We start from the raw sequence: 22,401 nt of genomic DNA, 5'->3' as shown, positions 1-22,401 counted from the left end.
GCGGGAGGAAGGCGGGGGCGCTCCCCGGGTACCGTGTGGGCGGCACCGCGTGTGCCCAGGTGCGGGGGGCCGGGACGGGCGGTGCCCCCGAGGGCCCTTTGGGGAGCGCGGGGCTGCTCCGAGGGGAGCTCCTGCTTCGAGGGGAGCTGCCGCTCCTCGGCGCCTCTGCCTCCCGTGCCCGCTGTTTTTGCTTTGCCTCCGAACTTCATGGAGACTTGTGTCGTGTTTCGCTTGTGGCAAATGAGTTGCAATATCCCGCTCTAGCAGTCTTGCTTCCTTGAAGCTGTAGCGCTATTAATAAACAACTCTGGTTTTAAATATAAGGTTTTTAGAGAGACGTGGCTTTAATTAATTTCCAGGATCTGTTGGCTCATGAGGTGCCGTGGGCTGTCCTATGGTAGGACCCTCAGTTACTGCGCGGGGAATTGGCACCTTTAAACTCTCCCGGTGCCTCTCTGGCTGATTTGGTACAAAACTTAATGTGGGAATTAGATGTTCACCTGATGTAGCGTGCCCAGAGGTGGGACAACATTCAATTATTCTGGTCTTATGATCACTAAATGGCCCTTAATTATGTAATCTGCTGGCTGGAAAATGATAAGAGGCAGTGAATTATCTTAGATGAGAGTTCTGATTTACTGATTGTTTTGAAGTGGGAAAATAGCTCTCTGTTTTTCTCGACGTGGAAAGTTCTTGCAGCCTCTTCCTCAGACACCCCCTGCTATCCCCACCCCTAAGGAACACGAAAGGGAATTTCTTACAGTTTTTTATCCTGAAAGTGAGATCTGCCAGCAGCTACAGGCCTGTTTGACGCCTGTTTGCTGTGTGTGCCTGTGCACCGCATCCTGCTCTGAATGGGAACTTGGGCTTGATGGTGCCTTCCATGTTTCATTGCTTCTTATTCATTTTGAGGGAATTTTGAAAGCTTCTCTACCCTCAACTGATGAGAACTTGAGCTGCAGTAGTGGAATAGAAGTCCAGTGCTTTTGTGTAAAAAAAACGGGATTTGGTACTTCTCATGGGGAAGATAAAACTCTGTGTATATGTGTGAACTTGAGGGGAATTGGGGCAAATATGATAGAGAAGATTAATTTTGTTGGATTTTGGTTTGGGTGTTGAGTTTTGTTTTCCTCACCCTGGTTCTGGCAGTTAATTTTAAAAAGTTGATTAGACAGGGAAGTGTTCTCTGCCCCCCCCATCTCTGCAGGGTTTCCTAAAAAGGGGCAAGAGTTATACAAATGTGAAGTTGATTGATCTTTAAAGGATAGATAAATAAATTTTATGTCTAAGATCTGGAGTAGATGTATTTTTCATGCCAGTTAAGTATTGCAAAAGTATTCATATAGAGTCGTCTTATCTATTTTGACATTTGATTTATTTATTTAGAGATGACTTTTAAATTGCATTTACTCCAGGGTACTGTTAGGGAGTATCTTGGTTGTAGGCATTGCATGATTAAAAAGAGAAGTTTCTGTTGATACACTCAATTTCATCATCTTTCTTTTTCCAAGCTTCTTGCATGTTACAAACAGAAAATCCCATCCTGCATTCCTGTAGGTGAATGTTTAGCAAGTAGAACAACTTTATTAAATAATTTTCAAACTTTTAAGTTCACCTTGAAAGTTTCAGTGTTATTAATTTCTTTGAGCTTTATCTAATGGTGAATTTTAAACCAGAAATTCTGAATACTGGGGATGGTGTTTTTTGTTAGCCTTGGCAGTGTTTGTTATGGGGTTTTTTGTGTTTGTTTTTTTTTGTTTTGTTTTGTTTTTTTGTTTTTTGTTTTGGGTTTTTTGGGTTTTTTTTGCTGGGGTGGTTTTTTTATTTGTCTGGGTGAGTTTGTGCAGTGAATGTTGCTGACTGCTCCAGCTGTGTGCAGGGGTGTGGGCTAAGGGAATGTGCTTTTTCTGCATGGGGGAGATGAGGAAGGTGCAGCATTTACCTGGGGGTGATTAAATTCCCAGCTCTGGACCCGCCTGCTGTGGGAGCTGACATCTCCATGGGGACAAGGCTGTGCTGTCTAACAGAGATGCAGATAAGGACCTGTGCTTTCTGGGATTGGAAAGCTGAGATTTCACATGTAGTGAAGTGACCCAGATGTGGTCACTTAGAAGTATTTCAGCACTATTTCCTGATGCCTCATTCCAAGCCCTACTGGAATATTTGGGTGCTGTTATGCAATGTTGCAATGAGTGTTTCCTTTCAGCTTATTAAAATATTGCATAAATTTCAATATTTCTTATCAGTGGATTGAAGAACTAGATGTGACAACAATGGGCATGTTGAAAAGCTTAAAGTTAAGGAGTTTTAGTGGAAAATTAGTTTTATTTGTATTTTAGTTTGGAGTCAAACTATTAAAACCTATCTGCAAAATAATTAGGTTTGCTGCCTTTCAGTATTACAGAAAAGCTCAACCAGAATGCTGCAGTGAGTGTTTTTGCCTGACCTCTGTGTCCCTCGTATTAAGATTTCTCTGGAGTGAAGTTTGCGTCAAGCAGACCCAGTTGGCTTCTAGTCTGCAAAGCTGTTAAGTTTAATCTTGTTCCAGTTTAATTTTCATGTCATGGATTGAAATTATATGCATGGCCATTTTTTTTTTTTGTGAAGAGTTGGATTTGGAACGAAAGCAAAATGGCTCGAGGACGCAAGAGCAATAGCATCAAACAGAGCGACTTCACTAACAGCACCAATCCTCAGGATTTAGAGAGAAGACTTTTTGTCGGCAATTTGCCCACAGACCACATGACTCGTGAAGAAATGGAAGAGATATTTTCAAAATATGGCAAAATCAGGGGTTAGTATATTATCTTATGCCTTTTTGTGGCAGGGATTTCAGGGAGAAATACTGCTTCATGCTTGTCAAATGCTATTTGGTGATGATGAGAGGAGTGACCGATGTTGTTCCTAAATAGTGACCTTTTAACGATAATTTTCTCTGCCTGCATTTTGTCTGGAAAAGGGACTCCTTCAGTACAGCTCAAACATAATGCAAATATATCAGCTATGTTTTAGCTTTTAGGGTCACAGCGTGATGTCACAGTACTCTTTCACAGCCTCTTAATCAAATCTTGGTCACTTCACGGGCTGAATTTTGGTCACTGCCTTGTCAGAAGGAACTTGATCAGACTCTTTGAGCTCTGCACTTTGATCCTGGTGGATTAGATTTTCCCAGGAAGCTCGCATAGTGGTTTCTGGGTAGAGTGCAGCTGGTGGGGTTAGCGGTGTGTGTGTGGGTCAGCTCTGTCCGTGGTTGTAACCGGTCTTGCCCTGCTGTTAACTCTTGCAGCCCTCAGCATGTACCATGGCTATGGGTTCGTGCAGTATGACCGTCTAGAAGATGTCCAGGCCGCTCTGGACGGTGAGAAGGGTCGCCTTTATAAAGGGTATAGATTAGGTAAGGAAACTGCTCCTCGCTCTCCTGACCCCAGCATGCGTTCCGGAGAAAGGGTGCTGTTGTGTTAAAGCCCTCCTCGAAGGTCACAGTGTGACACTTGTCTGGCCTTAGTCTCAATCAATTGAAACAGAATTTATTCGCCTCCTGAGTTCCTGCTGTGTGCTTCACCTTGCTGCCTGGGTCTTACCCTGAATTTTTATGTGTTAGTGTCTGGAAAACTCTGTTAGCCTTAAGAGCAGAGAAGAAACTGTGCAGCAAGTGAGCCCTGGAAAGGGATCATTGAAACGTCCAGCACAGAGTTTAATAACATTTGTAAACCAAAACTGGGCTTCATCTTGACATGCTCAAAGGAATTGGTCACAGTGCTTAGTGGCTGGTTGGCTAAGTAAACTTAGCTGGGATTTTTGCACAAGTGGAGCCAGCCTTTAAGCAGTGCTATAAATACTGGGTGCTTTAAAAAGGATATTTTCATAAAGATGAGGATAATTCTGCTAAGTGTGCTGGGAGCAGACTTAAATGGACATGAATGGTTAGAAATCCACGAGTAATCTTTTAAATGCAAGGAAAAAATTACTTTCAAAGTAAGCCTATGATAATTTGAAGAAAAACAGTGTGACTTAAAAAGAATGACAGGAGGAATAAATAGTAACCTGTGGGAAGGTGTATGTGCAGTAACAAATAGGAGCCTGAAGATGGAAATGAAGGCAAATAGACAAGAAGGGTAGAAGGATTCAAGAAGAAATTATGTCCAGCATTATCCAAGTGTAGAGACTTAAATAGGAACAACTTTGGCTGCTTTAGAAGGTAAGGGTAACTAACTGGCAATGATAAAATTTCTGAGAAGACCAGTTAATGTTTCTGCTGTCTGTTTTTGAAAAGGCAGGAGATGTGTTTAATGTAATTTCCATTTTAGTAGCAAAACCAAAAAGGTAAAACTGCAGCTACCAAATCTAGAGCTCTCAAAAGAATTAACGTCAGTGAGGCTCAGTGAACTACTGACCTGCCTGGTCTGTTACTGGTGTTTTTCCACAAGCCTTGGAAAACTAGGGAGTTTCCTGGGAGCTGGTAGAGTGCTGCAGGTGAGCCAATAGGCAGGATAAATGGAATGAGCCTGGCATCAGAGCCTGGGAGCAAAGGGATTCTTTCACCTGACACTGGTGAGAAGGCAATTGATTAATGTCCATCAGAATAAATCCTGTCTTAGTTACTCTTAAGGTACTGCAAGCTCTGGGGCTGGAAGCAGCAGTGTTAGTGTACAGATTGCTGTAAGGTGTTTGACTTGATAAGAAAGGAGAACAGTTAAAAACAACAGAGTTAAATGGACTTCAAGTGAATCTAGAATGGAATAGTTGTAACATGATGGAATTTCTCAGTGCTTTGAGTAGTGGTCTAGAAAAACTGAGTCCTGGCCATACAGGGCTTTTATAAGTGACTTGGAGAGAAAAACATGTTTTAAAAAAAGAATGAAATAAAGAACACCGAGTCACTGATGGTGAAAGGACCTGGACTTCCTATCCTGGATGCAGACAGACCTGAGCTTTAAGTGAAGCTGACAGGGAAGGTCTGCACCCAGCCAGAGTGCTTTGGTTGTCCTTGGCTGTGCAAGTAGGGAGGTTTTGGTACTTGTGGGATTTTGCTGCTGGAAGAGTGCTCAGTTTTGGTATGCCTGGTTCAAAAAGGATAATGCTGAATTGTAAAAACCTTGAAAAAACCTGACAGAGGTTTAGAATTAAAGAACAAACCCAAGCAAAAATCTCAAGAGAAAGGAGTGATGTGATCTCTGTGTTACAGACAGACCTGGGGATCAGGGAGTTTTAGTGTAGTCGGCATAAGTGTGACAGTGCCTTGAATGTGAATAAAGACTTTTCTCTAACAGCAGAGTAATTGGCTTCTGGAGTAATTTATTGGCTCTGTGGTGGTTTCTGTGCTCTGAAGACTTTTAATTGGAATTGGATGTTTTGCTAAAAGATAAGCACTAGTTCAGTGCCACTGCTGCACTTGAGATAGATGGATTCCAGAAACTCCTGTCACCTGTGTTTGTTCAGAAGGTTGCACTGTGTGGTTACAGTGGCCCTGTCATCTCAAAATCCAACAGGACAGAAGACTTTTTATTTGGGCTTTTTTTCCCTAAGTTTTGTCAGTGTTCAAATACTTAACTTGTAAATGCTGTTGGCATTAAATAAAATTTTACTAAATGCGTTTGTTTTGCACAAGAGAAGGATCCCTGTCAAAGTTTTTTTTTTTTTCTAGTAAAATATTTTTGTGGAGATCTAAATACATTTTTTTATTTGAAAGAAATGTATGATATCGAGTGTAAAAATCATAATAGGTTTCTTCGATGACATCTTAAAACAGAAAATAAAAATAATCTTAAACCAAAGAAAGCAGCTAGTGTCTTGCTTAAAGATAACACTTGACTTTAAGGGGCCTAATTATCAACTAAAAATGAATGCAAGGAGAACAGTTACTTCAGTTATGCAGTCTGAGTATTAAATGCAATCATTAATAACACAGTAAGTTAAAAAGTTTTGGGAGAGTTTAACTCCAGTGTAGCATAATACAAGTATTTCCACAAATGCACAGTAGTGTTTTCCTATCTTTAGTAGTAAAACTACTTAGAGAATAAACATCCTTCAGAGGTAGTTTGTAACCGTAGACCCTGCAGCTGTGTTTGATCCTGGGGAGGTGCTTTGGGGTCCTGTGAGTGGTGTAATGCTGCAGTTGTAGTTAATGTTCAGATTGCACTTGCTTCTCTGCCCCATCTGAGAGGCAACATGCTGCTTCACTGACATCAAGAACAAAAATTAGACCTGATCCCTTAATTACCATTTTAATCTTGAAAATAATGAAGGATAGTTTGGGATGTTACAGAAGATATTAAGACTGAGTCTGCCTAAAGACATCATGGCATGTTTATATTCTCATGCAGGAGCTTTGAAAATGGTTAGTGCAAATAACTCATCAGAAATGTTAATTGTTGATAGATTCTGGGGGAGCAGATAGGGCCTAGATTTGGTTTCCTTTCCTTAAAAGGTTCTCAGTAAAATGTCCAAAGTCATGTTGCTGTTTGCTTTTGCCCTCCTCCAGTGCATTATTTCATCTCCAGTCAGCTGTCACGGGAGGCTTTGAGAACAGTGTGGGTCCCTGCCAGTTCTGGGCAACTTCACTTTTGTGGGTTGAGGTCAAGCTTCTGTTTCTTCAGCTCTCTTCCTTCTTTGTGTTTTCCTTCATGATGTTTTTCACAGAGATGCTCAGAAGCCAACCAGTTTTCAAATTTCTGATCTGTTGCCTTAGTCTGCATCACATTAACAATGGTGTTTTGGATGCACCATGTTGACTTCATAAGGAGCCTGTGTTCCAGGCTCCTGGATCCGTTTCTCAGTGGTGGGGGCTGTGCACATTAACACTGCAGCAGTCTCTTGGAAGGCAGTTTTTGAGAACCCTTGGCTTGTTTCCAACAAGGGTATCGGCATGCTCTGTTGAACAGGACTGGCTGTGAACTTAAGACTGTGCTGGCCATCATTCCTTTCTCGGAGGTTTTCAGACTCTGCTTTTTCTCCTAGAGTCCATGAGTCGCTTTCTGCTCGCTCATAGACTGCAGAAGAAAGAGGTTCTCTTATGGAAGGAAGAGTCTGGATGTAGGCCTGAACATGCAGGGTTAAAACTTCACCCAAGCTGTCCACCCTATTTTGAAGTCAAAGAAATCCATGAAATTTTCATTATGTTGTACTATCTAAACTTAATAAAAAATTGTCAAAGTGACAATGTCTCTCTGCTGAATGGATTTCCTTGCACCATCTGGATGTTGTTGAGCTTAAGTTGCTTTCATTTGAATTGTGCTGATGATCTTTTTTTTGTTTCATAGCATTGAACAGATGGGTTGATTATTCTTTACAGATATTAATAAAGCAGTGGAAAGAAGAAATATGAATAAGGCTTCATCAAGGTCCAGTCCCACACGAAGGTAAAGTACCTGGAAGCAGTGAGTTATACTAGGAATTCAGGCCTTTGGGGCATGAGCCCAGTGGCCTGTGCTAAATGTCTGTGTCTCTTCCCTACTGCCACCTCCCCAGTCAAACAGTGATGCTCCAGCAGGAGTCTGCTCCACCTCTGAGAGCCCTTTAGGCTTGGGCATCTTGGGAGGCACGAGGGAAACCTTGTGTCTGCTGCCATTACTGCAGCCCAGCATTCAGTTTTGCAGCACAGGCTGTAAGAGACTTGAGAGGAAGAATACACTTGATATTTGCTCCTGCCTCCAAGGATCAGAGAAGCCAAGACATATCTAGAGAATGCCAAGGGGCTGCAGCGTTCCTAGTGCAGAGGATCTTGGGATCTTGCCTCTTTCTGATGTTGAAAGCTTCCAATGCTGCCATGAGACTGGAAAAGACCACTTGAGCAAAACACAAGACAGAGCAAATGTCTCTTGCAGGGTCCTGTCTGCCCACGTGGTTGTGTTATCAGAGCCTGGAGCCAGCCCCCCTGCAGTCACCATTGTACTCTCCAGCTTCTCCTGGCTTCCCACCCTGCAGTGGGCACAGCACATTCACCTCTTCCACCTCCTCTGTGTAGGCAGCCACAGGCAAGGAGAAAAGATATGGATTGGCCTGTCGCAGGAAGACAACTTCAGTTTCCTTTCCACAGCATCACTAGGAAGCGCACAAAGACATGCTCCAGTGTTGTTTGGTACAAGGTACCCACCCTGTGTGCCTCTGTTGTAAAGCTTTCCATAAAAAAGCATGGTGCTTTTTGGACTTGAAGGTAATCAAGGTGCCACGTCTAGTGTGTTTTACTAGCTTGAACTGTTAAATTACCAAAAATTAGGGAAAAGTGCAACTAGCAAGACATCTACAAAAAAAAAAAAGGCAGAGAATGAGTAGCTGCAATTCTTGTCACCATCTAGGATTTTTATGCACTGCACTTAACCCTACACAGGGCCAAATGTGCTTGCACAGACCAGCATGTGGGCATCAGGCCCAAGAACTGCTGGGATTCCTGTGGCAGATGAGCAAGTCTTGGGCATGGGGTGTGCTCAGTGCTGGTGGGAGGACCCTGGCAGTATGTGAGCAGCAGGCACTGATGGCACATCTTTGGCCTCAGTGCCACCAATGCCGCAGCACTGCAGGGGAGAGGGGCAGGTGCCTGTACCATGAGCCTTGATCCTTGGACTGCACTGCACAGGGACAAGCACAGGCACCGATGCCATGGCCATTGCAACCTATGTCATCCTGCATGTGTGCAAGAGCAGGTGCCTGTGCTGCAGTACTAAGGAGCACTGGACATGACTGGAGAGGAGCCAAAGCTTTTGGTGCCGCTGTGACATGCTCTGGATTTCAGCTGGCACTGCATGCACCATGGCCATCACATGTGGTTAGCACCAGGTCCCAAGCAGCACTGTGGGCATGCACAGGTGGCAGTGGGGTCACAGTCACAAGTCCCGGGCATGGCTGTGATCGATGGACTCTGGACCATGCTGTGGCCTGGGAGCAGCAGCTGCCACTGCCAGTGCTGCAGAGCCCCACGCTGCGCCGCACACAGCAGTGCTGGGCCAGCAGGGCCAAGTCCCAAACAGATGCAGGTGGTGGTCCTGATGCTGCAGGAGCCAGACCATGGTGACTGAAGTGTGGAAGCTGTGCCTTGGTGCTGCTGTCTCCCTCGAGCAGAGCAGCCATGCGGGCACAAGCGCTGAGGGTACCTGTGCCGCATCTCTACTTCTGTCGCAGTTGTGCGTTGTTCATTCTGGATCTATTTGTCTCTGCAGATAATAAATGTGGCCTGATCTGCTCACCCCCATTCCAGCTGGAATAAATGTCATATGCCAAACAATTCCCCTGCATCTGGTTGTTTTGCCAAATGGTCTCACAGCTGTGGAAAGATCAGTTACTCAGTATCCATTAGAGCAAGTCAGAAGTTTCCCCCAAGCTTCCACCATCACTCATTGTAGATTTTGTGGGAAGGGGGCTATGACGTATCTCTCATAGGATGTGGTTTCAGTACAGATCACAAACAAAAAGTGGACTTATATGTCCAAGAAGCTGAAGGAGTTTACACCTGGCTGTACCTGCAAATTCATTATGTCACTTAGAGGAGGAGGCTGTGTGTTCTCTTGGTGGCATCTCTAATTTGTCCCAAAATCTGCTTTGTATCTGACATGCAAACAGAGAATGCCAGCACTCTTATGTGTTCCCAGCACAGCTGGGTGTCTGACACCAAAATCCATGCACAGACTGCTCTTCCATCTCATTCCTGTCACTCTGCCTGACACCAAACTTGGCTCATCTGACTCGTTCTCTCCAGGTGATCTCTATGTGACTGCACTGCAGTGGATGCAGACTTAGGTTCTGCTTATCTTTCATAAACTAGATCAGGCTGTTTGAGGACTGTAAAAGTCATGTCAAGTATGGGAAATAAAGAGATTCAAAAGCTGGGGTTTTTTCCTGATGGTTGTCACTATTTTGGGGAAAAACAGTCTGAACACATCAAGCTCCGTAGTTTCTCTGCAAGATTTTTTTTAATGCTTTGTTTGACTACAGTGAAGTTATAGTCTTCTCTGGAAAACAGAATACAACCTGGAAAAAATCCTACTGCTTTGGGTAAAGATGAAGACTGGAACATTATTCTTCCTTGCCTCTGAAGACTGCAATATAAAGTCTGAATGAGATGGATCATTCAGATCCAACAGAGAAGCCTTTTGTGTCCACTGAGGATGCAGTGCTGGTTGGGTTTAGTACCCTCTTAACCAGGGCATTATAAACATAAGGCTGGCTTTCTACAGAAACTATCCCTCAAATCCAGGAGAAGGCCATAGTTGTCTTTGCTTTCTGTCAGCAGCACAAACCCAACTGCAACATGGAACCTGCAATGTCTTTCCTCACAAACTGCTCCTTTGTTAATCATATGCCAATAACATTACTTCAGGTGTTCTGCTATCATTGATGAGCGGATTTAATGGATCCATTGAACATTCCTGGCTATTGCATATATGTGGGTATCAGCCTACATCACCTTAAATTCTCAAAGAATTTGCCAAACATGATTGATAGATCATCTGTGGCTGATGTTGGAGGTCAGAGGCCTTAAAATGGTGGTTTCTGAAGTGCCTGTTCATTTCATCCACAGGTGCTCTACACTTAGTGCTCCATTAAGGAGCTGTCTGAGTCTTGTTTGGCCATGCTGATTATTAGAATTAAGAACCTTCTCCAGACTGCTTCAAAAATATGAGTTTTGGTCAATGTTTGTTGTTGTGGGGTAAGAGGGAGGATTCAGCTGCTGTGAAAGGTGACTTTGGCACCTCAGGTAAGAGATGTAAGGATAACTGTACTCGTGTTTTTAGCAGGCTAATGGAATTTCCCTGGTGTTTTCCTCAGAGACCAGTATGCCTACGGGGATGGCCGAGATACCAGGCGTGACCGCTCCCCTCTTCGGGGGAGCCCACGGAGAGACCCCAGGGATGGCAGGGATGGCAGGAACGGGCGAGATGCTAGAGAAGCTCGAGACATTCGAGGCAGAGACATGCGTGATGCCAGAGACCACAGGGACCCACGGGACCTGCGAGACCCACGGGACTTGAGGGATCCAAGGGACTTGAGGGACCCACGTGATGTTAGAGATCTTCGTGACCCACGGGAGCCGCTGTATGATCGATACAGGGATCCACGGGATATGAGAAATGCACGAGATATGAGGGATCCACGGGATATGAGAGACCCTCGGGACCCTTTGTACAGGTAAACTCTCCAAGATCCTATTTGCCAAAGTAATGTTTTATGGCATTTCTGACACAGTTGTTTGAGTGGTGTCAGGTGTTTAAGGAAATCACCCTTGGCTGGGGACAGTTGGGTGCTGCTCTGTGTCTTGTGAGGAGCAGATGAGTACCTCAGAAATTAAAGCTGGGGGAGGTCTGGGTGTGATGCTTTGCCCAAAGTCGCTGCCTGCGATGGTGCTGCAGGAAACCATTGCTGCTTCTGAATGTTGCAGACGAGACGAGTCTTACGACCGTTACCTGCGCCTTGACGACTACTACCGGCGCAAGGACGACTCCTACTACGACCGCTACAAGGAGCCAGAGGGTGAGTGCCTGCACCACTTCAAAGGGAGGGTGCCATGGTGCCACGGTTGTGCTGCTCTGTGCCCCTCTGAGCAGGTCTGAAGGGTGTCACTCGTTCTGTGGCTCATTTCAGACCGGCTGAAGCGCGAGGAGCGGCGCCGGGAGGAGCTGTACCGTCAGTACTATGAGGAAATCAAGAGGCGGTTTGATGCAGAGAGACCCGTGGATTGTTCTGTGATAGTGGTGAATAAACAGACAAAGTAAGAAAATAGTTATAATCAGTTTTATTATTGCATGGTAGAAGAGAATGGATTTAAACTTAGTCCTGCCTTGAGGCTGTTTATCTAACTGGCTGCTCTTGAGGAGCGTGGGTTTAGAGCTGCCAGGAAGCTACAGCTCCCATTTTTCTTCTGGAAATATATGTTGATGAGATGAGGAAATGTATCTTGTGCTTTGCTTGTATTTCCCCCTTGTAATCTATTGCTATACCTTCTCCTGATACTTTTATACCTACTCTCCATAGAAGCCTACCATTTCAGCAGGTTGTAGGGGCCTGTACTTGTTTTTCATGAGTAGCATGATATAGAACTTGGGAATATGTGCCAGCCAGGTGACAGTACAGAGCAGGGGTCAGGGTGATTTGGGGGTGTTAGTTCAGAGCTCCTGTTGGATTGGTTCCTAGGGCAGATACCAGTCACTGCCATTAGTCCAATGTGCAAGAAGTACAAAATCACTGCTGAAGGCAGTCATGGACAGTATCAAAAGCAGGTGTAAGTAGTAACCAGGGTGATCTCATATAGCTGAGCACTTACTGAGTTCACGGGGCAGGCACTCTGCTGGGAGCAGGAGGTTCACTTGGCACAGTAGTAGAGGGCTTTAACAATGTCACCAGTCTGATGTCTGTATCTTTACAATTAAATATACTAAAGAATAGTAAATGTGTAAATAAATCACAGGTCTGGCTTGTAATCTGAGGAAAATGTTTGTCAGGGGAAAGTTAAAGCTCTGTCTCCTTCACTCTTCAGAGAAAAGATCAAGAGTTGCTTTTCTTTAACTTTGCTGTACATGTGGGGCAGAAAGAGACAGCTGGAGCTTGCCTCATCTGCTGGTAGAAAATGGAGCAGGAAATGGAAACAGGAGAAGCAGTGAAACTAGAAATAAACTTCTCATGGAGTTGATTACCTATTGGAACAGATCTTGAGAGGAAATTTTAGATCTTTTATCCCCTGGTGGCTAAAATTCTTTAGAAGATATTCTAATAGACCACAAGTTATTGTGCTTGACCCAAGAATATTTTTTCTCTGCCAGAGGATCAGCTTAGTATCCCAAGAATCATTTTGGTCTGTAACAGCTACAAACCTTAAGAGCTGGAGCCTGTTCATAAATCTTGTATTGAAGCACTGATGTCACCTCCTATAGACCTGTTGAAAGGTGACTCCTGAATGCCTTAGATACAATCATGTGACTTCAAAGCTCTTAAAAAGATGGTTGAAGGGGGAACAGTTTTAATCACGATTACAGACTTCACCTCCAAAGACAATAAAATTACCCTTTTTCTTGAGGTGTGGGTGCACACAGACTGAATTTGTCAGACTTTTGTGCAGTCAGTATTGCAGGTTTGGTTCTAAGTATAGTAAGCTTAAAAATAAAAGCCCTTGGCAATTCAAGCTCAGCCTTGTAAGCTGAGTTTTGTGCTTGGATGGGGGAGTCTGTAGGACAGGGTATACAGGAGCAGTGGATCCAGAGATGCTGTTTTGGCAGTGGGTTAGAGCAGAAAGCAGCTAGTAGAAAAGAGCAGGCCAATAAGGAATGAGGCACGTGTGAACAGTTGAGATACTGCACAGAGCAGGAGTAAATGGGTTCTGTAGGTTGGCTCCTCTGCTCTGTACCCCTTGGACCTCTGCTGGCGGAAATTCCTTCCCCTAATGAATTCAGTTGAAACACATTTATGTGTAAACAAATTTGTAATAGTGTAAATCCCTTTGCAAACACTCTGTTTCTCAGCTCAGCTAAGGCTTGATTTGTAATTTATTTTGGTTGAACTGAAATGACTGATTCAGATCAGAATAAGGGCTTTTATATTGCTATAATGGGATTGCTTTAGTACTGTCCTGGTAAACGTCATGAAGCTGGGCAAGTAATCAGAAAAGCGAGTCTGGGATGGTGGAGAGGGTGCAGTGCCAAGGTTTCTGTTCCTGTGTGTGACTGATTTGTTAAACTGCTGCTTTGCTTTCTGGCAGGGAGTACGCAGAGTCCGTGGGGCGGAAGGTGCGGGACCTGGGCATGGTAGTGGACCTGATCTTCCTGAACACAGAGATGTCACTGACACAAGCCCTGGATGATGTGAGCAGGGGAGGGTCTCCTTTCGCCATTGTCATCACCCAGCAGCATCAAGTTCACCGTTCTTGCACTGTTAACATCATGTTTGGCACCCCACAAGGTACTAAGGTCTCAGTAGGCTGGGAATTGCGTGGTCACTCTAAACTTTTCTTTCAGGCAGAACCACATAGAACAAAGTTCATCTTTGCTGTCTCATAAGAGGTTATAAATTACTTGACACCATGTCATAAATGTGAATATCATTATTTAAAAGTTTCCGTAATACTGTTTGCCCCTTGTCAAAAGGAATGTCTAATTCCTGCCAAGAGAGAATTTCATCTGTGTTCTTGGCTCCTAACACTGCCAGCCTTTGCAGTGTTAGGACAAGTCATGGACCCCAGAGCTGCACTGCTCTAGGACATCTCTGAGGAATACCAGCCCAACCTCGCTCTACCACTTGTTGCTCTCAGAAAGAGCGTGTTGGGAATGTGGCAAATTAAAGGACAGATTTTAAAATCAAATGTCGTTTAATAAGGATTTGGTAATGATAGAGATTTGATAATGAAACCGGGAAGAGTTATGAAAAAAATAAAACTACAAAGTGTTATGAAAAGATAGATCTACAAAGTGTTTGGGTATACAGGCTCCACCTTCTTAGCACCTTTACACTTGTCACATCACTTTCCATCACAAGGTGTGACTTGGTTGTTGCATGAGGGTGGGTGTAAGTACTAAAAACGCCTTGTCAAAATGTGATTGGGGAAAGCAGCTGTTGCTCTGATCATAGCAACATGTAACGTTCATGTAATCTGTCAACACAGGTGACTGGTTTGACCACAGCTGAGCTTTCGAAGGTTATTTCTCCCTTACTGTGTTCCCAAGTAATGTTCTGTGAGTTCATCTGGGAGAGGAAACCTCTGAGTGCACAGTCAGTGCTTGGCGTGTGCTCACTGACTGGAGAAGCCCAGTTTCTTTTAACATCAGATTCAGATGTGATAGGAGAGCTCCCTCATTTCCTGCAGACAGCTCACATGCCCTGTCACTGAGCTTCCCATTACCCTTGGTTTTAATTCTCAACTTCTTTGGTTTAACACCTGTTAAACCTTTGGCAGGAGGCCAAAGCTTCTTTTCTTCTCTGGATCTGCTGGTGTATCAGACGTGATGGGAACCCCAGTCATTAGCTCATCCACAGCTCATTCCAGAGATTAGATATGGTCACTTCAACCACTCGTGGCCACCTTTGCATGCATGTTTGTTTCAGGGAACTCTTTCACAGTTTATGCAAAGCCTAATGTTAAATTGAACCCAAGTTTCCTGTTAGGAGGAAAAGGCTTGCAGGATTTGATGTTCTGCAGGTGTTAAAAGGACCCTGCCCAGAGCTTTGGGCACTTTTGGGAAGGTAAAGGCTCTTGTGATCTCCCAATTTAAATCTGTGTTCAGGTGACTGTTCGTGTGTGTGCTTTGGGAGTTGGAAATAATGACCTCAAAACCCACCAATGAAATTGCCCATTGCTCATTTTATTACAGAAGAATTTGATTGCTGCTTGTTGCCTCAAGAGTGGTGAATGTGAGCAGCCATGTGACACTGAGCCAATGCTGCTCCCTCCCCAGCTGCATGTGCACATGAGATGTTAAGGCATTGGCAGCACAGAAACAAACCTGTTCCCATGGCTGTCCTCCTCTGGGAAGCATACAGCCTTCAGAGGGCAAGTTTTGGATCTGTCCCAGGGTTTAGCAGTGAAATGACTGGGACCATCTCATCTTGGAGAACTGAGGATTTATGTGAGAGATAGAGGGAGCTGCTTTCCTTTTAACTGGTGAGAGATAAGAAAGACATTTCTGGGCTGAGCCCTCAGCTGTGGAAGTAAAGGCTGGCCTTGCTGGCTGATAGCAGTAGGCCTTGTGTTGGCTTTGAAAATGTAATTGTTCGCCTATTCCTGGGAAGTTCCCAAGTCTGCACTCACACTCCCTGAGCGGTGCCTGCTGCTGACTGGGTTGTGCTGGCAGGCAGGAGGAACAGCACCTCCATCAGGGTCACTTTGGGTCACTCAGAGCATTTCTCCCTTTGTGCAGAGCACCGCAACATGCCCCAGGCTGATGCCATGGTGCTGGTGGCAAGGAATTACGAGCGCTACAAGACGGAGTCCCGGGAGAAGGAGCGGGAGGAGATCGCCCGGCAGGCTGCCAAGATGGCAGATGAAGCCATTCTGCAGGAGAGGGAGCGCCCACCCCCCATGGAGGAGGGTGTCAGAGGAAGTCACTCTCCCAGGATCCAAACTCTCCTGAACCTGCTGGCAGACAATCGCTATGTGACTCCTGAGGAGATAGATAAAGTCATTGATTACCTGAGAGACCGGAAGGAACGCTTGCTGCGGGGCAGCACTGAATCTCTGCAGGGTAAGTCCCACAGCTCCAGATAGACTTTACTGTGTGGTTTGTGGTCCTCAGGGCTGGGACAGGAAAAGAGTCCTGGGACTGCAGAGGAGTTTGGGAGCATAATGTCCTCATGTAGGACCTCATTTTGCTGAGATGGATGTGTTGTTGCATGCCATGAGACAATTCAGAGTATTCATGTGGAAGATCTTTTATGCTGGATTCTCTTAGGGCAACAGCAGGACTGCCGTAACTGGTTGGGCTGCTACGCTCAGTTCTCTAGAGTGGTTTGGGTTCCCAGAGCTGTGCAGCTGTGATCTGAGGGTGGATGTTCACTGATACCGTGTCTTTGGTAGCTGTTTCATTAGTTTTCTTTAGGTGTCGTGTCCTTTCAAGGGCATTTGCAGAGCTTTAACCACCTTTCTTTTCTTTCCCAGCACCCATGTCAAGACAACCTTTGGGGCCACCTTCAGGATCATCACTGGGTAGTCAGTCCAACCTTCCAAGTTCTCAGGCTCATCAGAGTTCACAGCCTCTAGTATCTACTCCTTCTGTTCCAGCGTCCTCTTCTACTCCTCAGCAGGAGCTTCAAGCAAAAATCCTCAGCCTCTTCAACAGCGGGGCGGCGGCAGCGGCAGCTGCTGTGGCAAACAGTGGTCCTGCGGCCTCCACGGGCTCTTCAGCCAGCACTCCCAACCAGAACTTTGCTAACCTGGCCGGCGGGCAGCCCCGACCAGCACAGATGAATGCTGGAAATTTAAACCAGGCTCAGCAGAGATTGCAGACTCCAAACACGCAGATTCCTGCTCTCCCGGGCCCTTCAAGAAACGCAGGTCCGAGACCCGGCGCTCCTCCACAGCCTCAGCCGCTCTATGGTCAGCACCAAACCCGCCTCCCTGCGCCTGGCAGTGTGCCCGCCCAAAGGCCGGTGTCTTCTGGTATCAACTTTGACAACCCCAGTGTACAGAAGGCCTTGGACACCCTCATCCAGAGTGGTCCTGCACTCTCCCACCTTGTGAGCCAAACCGTGGCCCAGGGGCGAGCGGGGTCCTCAGCCCAGCAACCGATGGGTGCCTACCAGCGACACTATTAGAGCTGAGCTGTTGGACCCATTCCCCTTCCCTTTGCCATTCCATACTTATAGCTGTTAAAGAATTCTCCCATCCTTGCCCAGGGACAGATGCCCTGGACGTGCATGTCCTCTCCACTCTGGCGAGAGCATACCCCCTGCAGCATTGCTGCCAACGGTTGCTGGCGCTGCCCTCCCTCTCCTTGGTCTGGTTAGCAATGTTTGGAGCAGAATGCTCAGTTTTCTCCAAGGCACGATGTGCTGAACTGTGTTGGATCATTGGTTGTCTTGTCCCATCCCAGAAGTTGCTGCAGCATCAGTCTGGCTGCATTTTCCTTACTCCCAGCACCTGGTGCACCTTCCCATTGAGGTGCAGTGTGGGCTCACTGATTGGTCTCAGTGTAGTTGTGGATCATCAGTTTTGATGAATTAGGGGACTGAACAGAGCAGCAAACTGATGGGCCTTGGACACCCACCAGTGTGGACTGGGCACTATTTTTCTTTGGATTTCTTCGTTTTTCTTTTTTTTTTTTTTATTTTTTTTCCTTTTAATAGCATATAAGCCATTTGGAAAGTCCAGGGATAATCCTGGCAGCCAAAATCATGAAGCACATGCCTGACCACTGCTCAGTAACCAAGACTCTGCAGTCCATCTGCAGCTGCCTGCCCTATCCAGGCAGAGAGGCTGGTGTTCCTGACCACTCACAGAGACTGGCAGCTGTGGGCTGAGCACACCTCTGCAACACAAGAACTTCCATCCAAGGCAGAGATTTCAAACGGTCTGTCAGTTTTCCTACCGTGAGTAATCAGTGTTAAGATCAACCTGGTAAATTTGGTGTGTAAATTTCCTTTTCTTAAAGTCTTTGGCACTGTTGTTAGTGTAGCTTAGCTGCAGCCACACTGATGTGCTGCTGGCTCTCCCTGGAAATGCCTGTCACCAGGTATTGGGGGCAGTGCTGCTCTGTCAGACCTCTTGCTGTTGATGGATGTTTGGTCCATCTGAGGAGGAGAGGTTAATACTATAATTTTAAAGTTGTTAATACCATAATTTTAAACATTTTCTCAACACTTTGGTAGGTGCAGCGGACAGTGGAGTGGTATCAGGCAGTGATTCCTCACCGTGTTTTTACTGGGAACATACTTTGATACCAGAACACAAAACATTACTTAGCTGTGTGGTCCTTCCTGTCACGGCCTTCATGGAGTCTGTGGGCTTCCTGCAGGGAACTGTGAGATACTAAGAAAGCAGTGGATTGAAGCAGAGAATTTTCTTTGTCCCAGGTGGTTTGTGTTGTAGCATTTCTTTTATCTCTGTGCTGTTAACAAGAGGACATTACTTTCTAATAAAAGTCAGAAAAGTTTCTTGTTTTATTTTTTGAGACTTGAGTACTCTCAGAATACATCCTTTTACTGTGTTTGCTGTTATTCTCCTCTCCTGGAGAAGCTGTCCTGGAAGCTTCACACTGAATGCTGAGCAGAATGTGTGTGGACCTCACAGATCCTGACTCTTGCACAGCACTGGGGTGGCCTCAGGAAGATGTGGTGTGGCACAGCCAGTGTGAGGAGTCCAAAACCTCTCTGGTGACAGGTGGTGGGAGGGACAGGTCCAGGTCAGTGCCACAAGCCAGCGTGAGGTCAGGGCTGCAAGTCCCTGTGCCTTCAGCACTGGTGTCCCAGGGCTTCATGCTACATCACCCCACAGGCTGAGTCTGGACAGCAGTGTGTCTGTCTGCTGTCTCTCATCCTGTTGGATCCCCTTCTCCACCTCTACAATCCTGCAGCCAGGTAGAGCGCTTTTGTTGGAGTGACCAGAAATCTTTGTGAGGTGAAATGTGGGAACTGCATCCCTTTGGAGAGGCTGTTCGTCTCCTTGTGCTTTGCTTCCTCTGCAATCTGCACCCTGTCAGGGCTTGCTCCATGTTATGGAAATGGTGCAAAATAGCTGTGGAGACCTGGAAGCAAGTGAAAAGTCCCCGTGCAAGTAGTGAAGGGTGTAATAAAATCATTTATTGCATTTTGTGCAGACAGGAGTCTAGAAAAATGAATACAGGTAAAGCAGTAAAGCAGTAACAGGGAGCATTCAACAGCTGAGGAACCACTCCTCCATGAACACCTGCACAGAGAACACAGGGTCTGCACTGAGGGGGCCTAATGCACAACACTGAAACACACACAGAAATTAAATGCAAGCCTATTGGGGTTTTTTTTTTGGTTTGCAACCTGTTTTATTTACAAGGTTTTAAACTTAATTGCATTGCTCTGCACACAGATTCTCTAAAACACAAAGCATTCTAGATCACTACATGTCTATTGAAATATTGCACTCGAATAAAAGTCACTTGAATGGACAGAGAACATCTAGCTACAGTGATTAAAAGAGTATTGAATGAACCGACTTTGTGATAACATTCATAACAAATATATTGCACATGTAGCACAGAAAGTGTTGTAACCAGCAGATCTCAGACCTTTTGGTCTTTCTGCTAGTTTTTAGTCCTGCTACACAGAGGAGGGTCTTGACTCTTCTAGTGCAACTCTTGCCCTTGTGCAGTCTCTTGTCCTTCCCGTCCAGCCACGGACCAGCATCTGCCCAGGCTGGATGCTGCCTGTGCCTCCTGTCCCTGCTGCCCTGAGTCTTGCTGCCTGTGTTGTGTGGTGGCCACAGCAACCTGAGCTGCCCTCCTCAGTGACCTGAGCTGCCCACTGCCACTCAGGGGCCAGGACTGCTCGGCCCTCTTGCAGCAGGGACTGGAGCACGTGCCACCAGCGCTGTGTGCTGGCCGAGCACTCCCTGCCAGCTGTGGCCACGCTCCAGCCCACCCTCCCGTGGGTTGTGCTGCTCAGTGCTGCTCCTGCAGCAGCCTGCCTGTAAAACAAACTGGGGGGTCAAGACCTTCCTGTCTGGAACAAAAACCGGACCGTGTCTGCGCATGTGCCAAGGAGGAACTTGCATGTGTACCAGAGGAGGACACTGTCTTCACCACGGTGGAGCGGCAGAAGGGTGCTCCATGGGGAAACTGAACACTCACAGAGGCCAAACGTGCAGGGCTGGGTTTGTAAACTAACATGCAGTGCTGTCTGCTAAAACTGGCCCTCTCCAGCCGACGGCGAGGGGACACGCTGTGGAAACCAGCTCCTGTCTTGCCACAGCCAAACTGCCTGGCAGGGGTGTGGGAGCAGCCTGACTCTGTCCAGAGCTGTGCCCCTGCTCTTGCTGAAGGATGGGGAAGGAGAATGCCTTTTTCCAGCAGTAGTGATGGAAAGGAATGGCCTTCCTGCTCCCGGGGGGAGCCGGGACCATGGCTTTGCCGTCAGGGTGAAGTGATGCTGAGGGGAATGGGATCCACTGGTGATGCTGGGGGATGAAGCAAACCTGTCAGAAGTGTGCCCTGGCTGCTCTCACCACTGCTCTGCAAATGTCATTCCTGGCTGCCCTGTACCTGCAGCCAACGGAGGAGCCTCTCACCTGGCGCCGTGAGGGTGGGTGCTCTCTGCAGGCTCAGCAGAGGCTGTGCATAACCTGTCCCTGCCCTCTGCCCTCTGCCAGGGCAGCAGGGGACCGTGCTCGCTGCCTCAGGCCCAGCAGCACAGGGGGCAGCAGCCAAACTGCAATTAGAGGGCAACTGCAGGGAGTGAGTGGCATCTTGTGAAGAGGCAGAGCAGCTGGCAAGTGCTCGAGGCCCAACAACATGGTGCTAACACATGAGCTGTGTGGGCAGGCTGCTGTGCCTCCCCCGCTGCTGCTGAAGTGCCTCAAATAATTTTGGGAGGCTGGAAACAGCCGGCGAGCTTGTGTGTGGTGCTATAGGGCCAGCTCCAAGGGGCAGAGCAGCTAGACACTGGCAAATGCTGGTTCCCATGGGCTGCCCTTCCCAAAACTAAAGGAACTTTTCACTTGCAGACCCCTACCTGCTCTTCTCACAGCTCCTGGGCTGCTGAGGCAGCAGCAGGACCGGAAAGTGCTACCCCTGTGCATCTGCACCACTCGTCAGCCCTGAGCTCCTGTGCTGAAGCCAGGTCTCAGCCCAGCCTGACAGTCCCCCTGTAAATGCTGAGCTCCCCATGCCTGTGGGAGCAGCTTCCACAGCAGCGTCTGTGGCACAGACCTGCAGCCACACAGGCCACCAAGCTACCCCGGCAGAAAGTCTGGCTGTGACTGGGACTGCTCCTGGAAAGAAGGGAGGCACTTCGGGAGTGATGGAAATGTAGGAGCAAGGTATGAGCAGGCACAGATGTGCAGCTGGGGCTTGGTTTTGGTCTAGGAGTGTGTCCAAGTAGTATCTTACAACCAAAACAAAAAAATCCAACATCAAAAAACCCACTGCTTTCTATCCAAGCATCCCCAAATAGCTTTGGCCTGGACCTGGAGTAGAGGAGCTCTGAAAGGGAACAGGGGCTGGAGTGGCCAGTGCAGGGGGGGTTTCCTGTTCTCAGGGAGGCAGGAGCCAAGGCTGGCAGGGGCTGGGGTGGGCAGGGAGCTGGGAGCAGTCAGGGCTGCCTGTGCCAGGCAGGAGGCAGCTGCTGCCTGGATGGACACCCGTGGGGATGCTGGAGCAGCACCCGCTCCCCCTGCCCCTGCTCAGTGCAGAGCAGCGCTGGGGAGCGTCTGGAGGGGCCGAGGGGGCGAGTGCTTCAGCACAGGGGCTCAGCTCTGGCCAGGGACAAAGTGCTGCCCCAGGGCCCAGGCTGGCACAAAGCCGCCAGCGCTGCCGGGAGAGGGCAACTCTTAGCAGGCTGCACTTTGAGTGGAAGCTCAAATCTGCTGTGAAACAAGTTCAGAAAAGTCTGTGACTTCTTTTCCCTGAAAACTCTTAAGAAGCTAAATTGAGAAGAGAATAAACCTGCGACCTAGCCCTTTCCCAGGGGCTGCTGGTGGCCGAGGAAGGCTGCAGCCTCCACCACCACTCTGGAGCACTCAGTGCGACGGATGGGCTCCTGGTTTGTGCAGGAGCAGCCCGGCTCAGCTCCCCGTCCCTGCGGCCTGGTGCTAGCAGAGCCCTGCATCTCTCAGAATAGATATAGATCTCTATATATAGACTTCATCTGGTTCTATTAACATAAATATGATCACTTTAAAAATACACGTACTGTATTATGTACACTATGTACATGGGGCTGGGGCGGGCGCCAGCGGTACCCTGCTGCCCTCGCACCGCTTCCTGCGTGGTTCCTGGAACCGTTCACATTTGTTAAAAGCGCCTC

General features: G+C 47.1%; 2 protein-coding genes across 2 annotated transcripts in view; one reads left to right on the top strand and one right to left on the bottom strand.

Moving 5' to 3' along the window:
* Nucleotides 1-209, bottom strand: part of CD40 (CD40 molecule) — an 8,002-nt gene extending 7,793 nt beyond the window's left edge. Inside the window, exon 1 of the mRNA XM_005422315.2 lies at nucleotides 33-209. Coding sequence (XP_005422372.1) covers nucleotides 33-209 — 177 coding nt within the window. The remainder of the gene's footprint in view (nucleotides 1-32) is intronic.
* A 2,403-nt stretch (nucleotides 210-2,612) lies between these two features.
* Nucleotides 2,613-18,560, top strand: NCOA5 (nuclear receptor coactivator 5). The gene is made up of 9 exons (XM_031057988.1): nucleotides 2,613-2,794; nucleotides 3,287-3,394; nucleotides 7,292-7,358; nucleotides 10,759-11,118; nucleotides 11,369-11,460; nucleotides 11,572-11,698; nucleotides 13,679-13,878; nucleotides 15,831-16,154; nucleotides 16,568-18,560. Exons 1-9 carry the CDS (start codon nucleotides 2,632-2,634, stop codon nucleotides 17,221-17,223), a joined length of 2,097 nt encoding a protein of 698 aa, XP_030913848.1. The 5' UTR covers nucleotides 2,613-2,631; the 3' UTR covers nucleotides 17,224-18,560.
* Nucleotides 18,561-22,401: the final 3,841 nt, after the last annotated feature.

Source organism: Geospiza fortis, unplaced genomic scaffold (genome assembly GCF_000277835.1).
Source record: "Geospiza fortis unplaced genomic scaffold, GeoFor_1.0 scaffold188, whole genome shotgun sequence".
Classification (NCBI taxonomy): domain Eukaryota; kingdom Metazoa; phylum Chordata; class Aves; order Passeriformes; family Thraupidae; genus Geospiza; species Geospiza fortis.
The sequence above is the reverse complement of the archived record's forward strand: the minus strand, read 5'-3'. Positions and strand labels throughout refer to the sequence as shown.